This window comes from Corvus brachyrhynchos, unplaced genomic scaffold, assembly GCF_000691975.1.
Source record: "Corvus brachyrhynchos isolate BGI_N302 unplaced genomic scaffold, ASM69197v1 scaffold246, whole genome shotgun sequence".
NCBI lineage: Eukaryota > Metazoa > Chordata > Aves > Passeriformes > Corvidae > Corvus > Corvus brachyrhynchos.
In genome coordinates, this window is record NW_008238447.1 from 2,678,047 (window position 1) to 2,684,202 (window position 6,156).

General features: G+C 39.2%; 1 protein-coding gene across 2 annotated transcripts in view; it reads right to left on the bottom strand.

Moving 5' to 3' along the window:
• Window positions 1–6,156, bottom strand: part of LOC103617309 (phosphatidylinositol 4-phosphate 3-kinase C2 domain-containing subunit gamma) — a 77,578-nt gene that overhangs the window by 37,772 nt on the left and 33,650 nt on the right. For both annotated transcript variants that reach the window (XM_008635590.2, XM_017736717.1), the window contains exons 9-10: window positions 3,715–3,907; window positions 3,016–3,137 (exon numbers count right to left, since the gene is read on the bottom strand). In XM_008635590.2, the coding sequence (XP_008633812.2) occupies window positions 3,016–3,137; window positions 3,715–3,907 (315 nt within the window). The remainder of the gene's footprint in view (window positions 1–3,015; window positions 3,138–3,714; window positions 3,908–6,156) is intronic.

Consider the following 6,156-nt stretch of genomic DNA (forward strand, 5'->3'; position numbering starts at 1 on the left):
AGGGAAAAAACTCAGGGCTGATGTAACGTAGTTTGCAACGAAACCAGCGAGGGACCAGGATGACATCAGCATGCTGCATATATGTATGAACTTTTGATGATTCCTGCCCGTGGCACTGGACTCTTCCCTCACCAAATCACAGTGGCAGGACACATAATGGGGAGGGACGAGTGACACGACCCAGGACCATGACATATGTGAACAGCACAGCTAAAAATAGAGCCCAGGTCATTTGGCACACAGAGATAGCCTGTGAATGTTCTGGGGCACAAAAGGACTTCTTTCAAGGGATGGGAGAGAAGAACTGTTTGGAAGCAGCTTAAAGTGAATTAGTCTGTGTAACACAAAGAGAGGGCTCTGGCTGGAAAATGCAGGCCCTCAGAAGATGCATCCGAAGCACAGTGGCCAAACAGAGGACAGAGAAACTGCTGATTGATAGCACCAATAACAGCTGGAGTGAGGGACAACACGAACCTTGTGGCAGCACTGAACCCTTCTTGTAAAAGCCTTTGTGCTTTTGCTGAATCGTGTCTGTGGCTGAAAGCGGCCTTGCCCGTGTGGGGGCACTTGTGTTAGAAAAGGTGAACGTTCCAACCTGACACTCATCTTTGCATCTACTTGAAACGGATCAGAAAATATAAACTTGCACCCTGTGCAGATGTCCTACAGAGCACATTCCATTTCCTACTTGTCTGAACATTGTTCTGTCTACAAATTGTGTCACTTACGTGCTTTGTTGGGCGAAAAGGTTTTTGGCACTTTACAAAACAATAATTAAACACAATTAACACCCTCTGAGAAACCAAATGAGAAGGATGGTGCTGGAGTGCAAGGGCTTGCTTAGGGCAGCTGTGTTCCTAACTTTTAAATAGGGGCTGAATGAACACATGTCAATAGCAAAATTTCAAGATTCTGAGAAGTCTGAGCTTTTGCCATTCATTTCTGACAATGCACTCAGTATTTAGCACTTGTATGAAGAAGCACTCTCATATTTCATTGTTTTCTCCTAATGAGACACGAATATGTACAATTTCACAGAATCAATACTAAGCAGAAACCAAATCCTTTCTGTTAGCAGTTCCAATTATTCTAGTAATATTAAACATTTAACTTTTTAAATCAGACATATTTAAACTGATTTTGTGGTTACATTGTGGAACAAGGCTTTTTCCTCCCTTTGAAGCATCTGGCATCAGCCAGAGCTGGAGCTTTGTAACACACAGGCAGACTAATGGTCTGATATGGCATGGCAGTTTCAGTAATAACTTCCTATAAAGAAATAATTAGGTTTTTATTATTAGAATAAAATCTGGGATACATGAAAAACCTCAAATTAATGAAGTTCTGTTAGAAAACAACCCAAAACTTTAACATTAAAAAACCATGCCTATCAAGAAACATCATAAAATGGATTGTTTTAACACAATTTTAGGGAAAAAAAGGAAAGATCTTGCAGTGACAGGATACTGCTGGGACTGAATTATGGCAATAAAGCACTGGAGCTCCTAGAGACAGCCTCAGTATACGCAGATTAACCCTCTGTGAGTTCTGAAGTGCTCTTTAGCAGTGAAAATGTTGTGAAGGATTTTATTAGAGGTAGATTTATCTGAAAAATGGCTAGTACTATTTTTGAAATTCACTACAGGGTTTCTGAGGTTTATAAGTTTCTGAAGAAAAATGTATTTTCTTTCAAAGGGTTCTGCTCACCACAGGAAAAATTCATAAACAGGTACTTGTTAAATATTTTATTTTACAACCTAATAGTTAGCCTGAAAGTATCCCCAAATCAAAACCATGATTCAAGCACTTTCAGTATTTGTTTAGTGAAATTTCAATTCTCACCAGCTGCTGCAAACCAGTTCATGTGAGAAAGCCATAATGAATCAAATTGGAGTCAATAAAATCCCCTCAGGCAGGAGACAGATTCTCTAGAATAAACTAACCTTAGCCATTTTTCAGAATACTTCTCACAAGCTCGGGGGAATACCAACTTTGGATCTGAAATTCGTGGGCTTTAAGTCAAACCATGTTGTTTGTGGCTATTTACTTCAGGTCAAACCCAAAGACCTTTCTCTTTTTCAAGCGTATCACTTGAATCTCAGCTGGTTCAAGTAAGATGCTGTATTTTAGGCCAGCTTTATGGTTTTTTGCAGACTGAGCCTGAATAAGGGCTTGTACCAGGTAAGTCAGAAGGACTGTCTAAGAGAGGACTACTTTGTACTCAGTGGTGTATGCAGTATAACGTATATGATATATATATATATAGGAAAAATAACTCCCCTTGTGTTAATAAAGCCATGGACAACTGTTACATAAGGCAAAGATGATTTAAATAAGGCAGAAATAAACCATGGGACCCACTGCCCCAGGAAACTGTAAAGAAATAACATTCAGAAAATGAAAAGCAGGAGTGGACATGCATATGGATAAAAAGTAACATTCAGAATTATTGCAACTAATGACAGCATATTTTTCAAAAGATATAAAACTGAATGATGTGAGGCACAAATATTGGGTTTGGGGAAGGACAGAACATAAGATTATTGTGTATTTCTCAGCTGGGAGTATGTGCATCATGTTCTAAAAATGTTCATCATGGTGCTAGAGTCAGAGATTTCTGTTCTGACCCACTGTGAGCACTCCTACATTGCTTTAACATATGGATCTTGCCATGAGTTTTGATAAACATCATGCAGAAAATAAAAACTATTAAAGGCACCTTAAATGAAGTCAACACCACTTACCCTTTAATTTCAGGAACAGTTTTGTCAGGCCCAAGCTGTTCCCCTTTTTCCCCCCCATTAAAAAAGGAAAAATAAAATATAAAACTTAGACTGTCACAATGGTTTCTGATTCAGTTTCTTCTGGGGCTGAATAGAAGGCTTGATAGAATATCTTGCTCTGCCTTTGTGTTTCTAAAAATACCTCTGCCGTGAATATTCTCACGGATTTGTGTGAGCACAGGAGAGAGAACCACTTAAGAGCACAATAACATTCACTAATACACTGCCTTACTCTGGGAGGGCATGAGATGGGAATTGCTTCTGGAGATGGCTGTGAAGTTTGGAGAACTGTTCGAATGATTTTTCCACGAAGGTGACCACATTGCAGGTTTGCACCACCTGGATGAGATAGAGCTGTGGGGGGGGAAAGGGAGAGGCAGAGAAGAGAAATTATCAGAGAGGCAAATTAAAAAAAAAAAAAAGTACAAGAGAATATATAGGGTGATTTTAACAAAGAAAAACCTTCCTTTAATGTAGTGCCAAGTGCCAGAGAATTCAGTTTGTAATTCACAGTCTTTGCTGCACGGAAAGAGAAACTTGTCTGGGTAGCATACAACTCAAACACTGAAAGATCACTGCAGTGTGTGAAAACTAATAGTGCACCATTAAGGCATCGTATAACAGCCTCCAATTTCTATTAGGCTTCCTAATTTTGTGCCATGCTTTCCTTCTGGATGCTTTAATTAGCTCTTGATTTATTTTTCACTATGGGGAATGAACTGTTCTCCTTAATGGCTCCCTGCAAATATCTGTCTGCCTGGTGTTTTTGCTCTCTGGTAGCTCACTGCTTATGGCACCACTATTCATCCAATGATGCTTTTAATGTGGCACAAGCACATCTTCTATAAAGGAAGAGGGAGAGTGTATAAGTTCTTGAAAGAGTCATTAAAAATCCAGGCAAATGAGGGCGAGCAAAGAACATAATACATACAGAGTCAGGCTTTTTGCAGAATCCCAAAATGGTGGCCCTTGCGATTGACCTCTCTGTGTCCAGCATCATCCATTCCTGAGGGACAGTCTCTGGAGCTGAAGGCTTTGCAGAGCTCCCCACTGACATCTGTACAAGCGTGTGGATCAAGTTATTGAGTTTAACAGGAAAGCACTCCAAACTTTCCTTTATTTTCCTGAAGAGTGAACAAACAGAGGAGGTGCTATTTATGCATCTGTTTTGTTTCCATTCCTTCACCCCTCTTTTTATGGATACAAGACCAAAAAATCCCAGATTCTAAAGCCTACCTCCCATACCCACAGACACACACACACACACACACACACCAGTCGCTGCTATTTGCACTGCAGCCCCTCCAGCCCCTGAGCTCCAGTGCTCAGAGGAGTGCTCTTGCCACAGCCTGCCTCAGGGCTTAGCTTGGAGCAGCTCTTCGTCACGAGCTGGATACCAGCCTCCTTTCAGACATCAGGGACAAGTGGAACAGTTCCATGTGTGTTTTGAGGAGTTCCAGGGCTGAAGAGCAGGTGTTCATTTCGCCAAGCAGGAGAGAAGGCACTGGTTATGATTACATTTATTTTTGGTTGCACTAACCTCACATGAGCTTACATGTGCTTGCACAAGGCTCTTGGATTCAATTTGTGATTTAGCTGTGCATGATGTGTTGCTAAATCCTCTACCCAGTTCTTAAAAGCTCTATCCCTGTGGAACTGCTTAAGATGAACTAAAAAAGAGAGAGAATTTTTCTCCTGGTATCTCCCTCCATCTCATCCCTGTGCAAGGGGAGCCAGAACACTGTTTTGACTTCCTAGAGTTTTGAGAACTTTCATCAAAAAAGACACAATAGATAAAAAAACCCCTAGATGAACATGGAGATATATATGTACTGTAAATGTGAAAGTGAACTCAACTTGAGAAATAACACTGCAAGAAAATAACAGATCTTTGAAGAGTGAGATGCACTACTCTTTAGAAAACACTTGCTCTTTTGAATTCAGTTGCTAATTGAATTTTGAAGACCTATTAACTTCTGATGGTAATTTTTTTTTGTTTCTCTGCTTATTTCTAAGCTCTCTGAAGATATCCTAGATCTGTTCTGATGTTATAGAACAACAACACATCAGTTTCAAGTTGTATGGCAGCAAACCACTACCAAATTGTCAGGGTTTTGCTGTGTTTTCTTTTTCTTTTTTTTTTTTTTCTCTCCCAGTGTTGGATTATATCTAACTATGTTACAAGGGCTGGCAACACCCTTAAGCACCTTCATCATGCCTTGTTCAAAGCTGAACAAATGCTTCACCTGTCATTTCAAATTACAATCTTATTCATGGGTTTCTGTGAGTGGGTTGGAATGCGTAGTGCAATCATTTGAAATCAACTCCATTCATCGCATTAGCCTAATTTCCATGATCTCAGGTGCTCCAGCTAAAGTCTGTAGCTTCACAGATGAAACCAATCCAGAAAGAATAACGAATATTCTACCTACAGACAGCTCCCCAGCTCACCCCCCTGAAATTCAGATTTTATTCAAAATAATGTGTGAATTTATCCTACACTAATTAGGCATAGTAAACTGAGGAGAGAGGTATATGTTCCCCTTAATGTAATACAAGGAAAGGTACCTCAGAATTGATTTGGTTGATTATCTTAATTATTAATTAAATTCTTCAGAAACAGATACATACAAAATATTTAATAAATAAAGAAATTAACACTCTGATGTAAAACAAGAAAACAAATCTCATTTCAAAATACTAATACAAAATCAATTCAGTTATGATTAACTAGGCTGCATCAGAGGTGAACTTTTCCTTTTTAACTCCTATGTATTTAATTTAATGCATAGTTTAAACACTTCCTAAATCTGAGACATTAGGTTATAGAATCTGTAACTGGCCATATTATAGCAGAGCAGCTAGGGAATTTGCCACTTTACTGTAAGAGGCACACGAACTTTGCAGCTAAACACTCTGCATTTTAACTTACATAAAACAGGCCTCAGCTTGTAAATTAGTACTAATTCAGACATCATCATTACACAGAACTGATATCAGACTACCACTATTCCTTCCATGGATCCATTAGGCTTCCAAAATACTTTTAAAACCCAGATTGCTAATCACATACTTTAAATCTAAACACAGCCTTGTGTTGTCATTGTTGCAGATTTTCCCTGTGAGTTATTTGAAATGACTATATTTAAAGTCAAATAAGAACAGAAGTATGAGTTGTTTTCTCCCCTCTCGATACTCTCTTTTGTCTGTATGCAGTCCTCTTTGCTAGGATAGAAAACATTAAGCAATGGACAAAAAATTCAAGGCCTCTTTGCTTTTCTGATGCCATCTCAGAGCAAGGTGGAACAACTCTGCTTGTGGCTCTCTGCACTTTCTTTTAAGGACAAGTTGGCTCAAGGGAACCCTCTTTCCC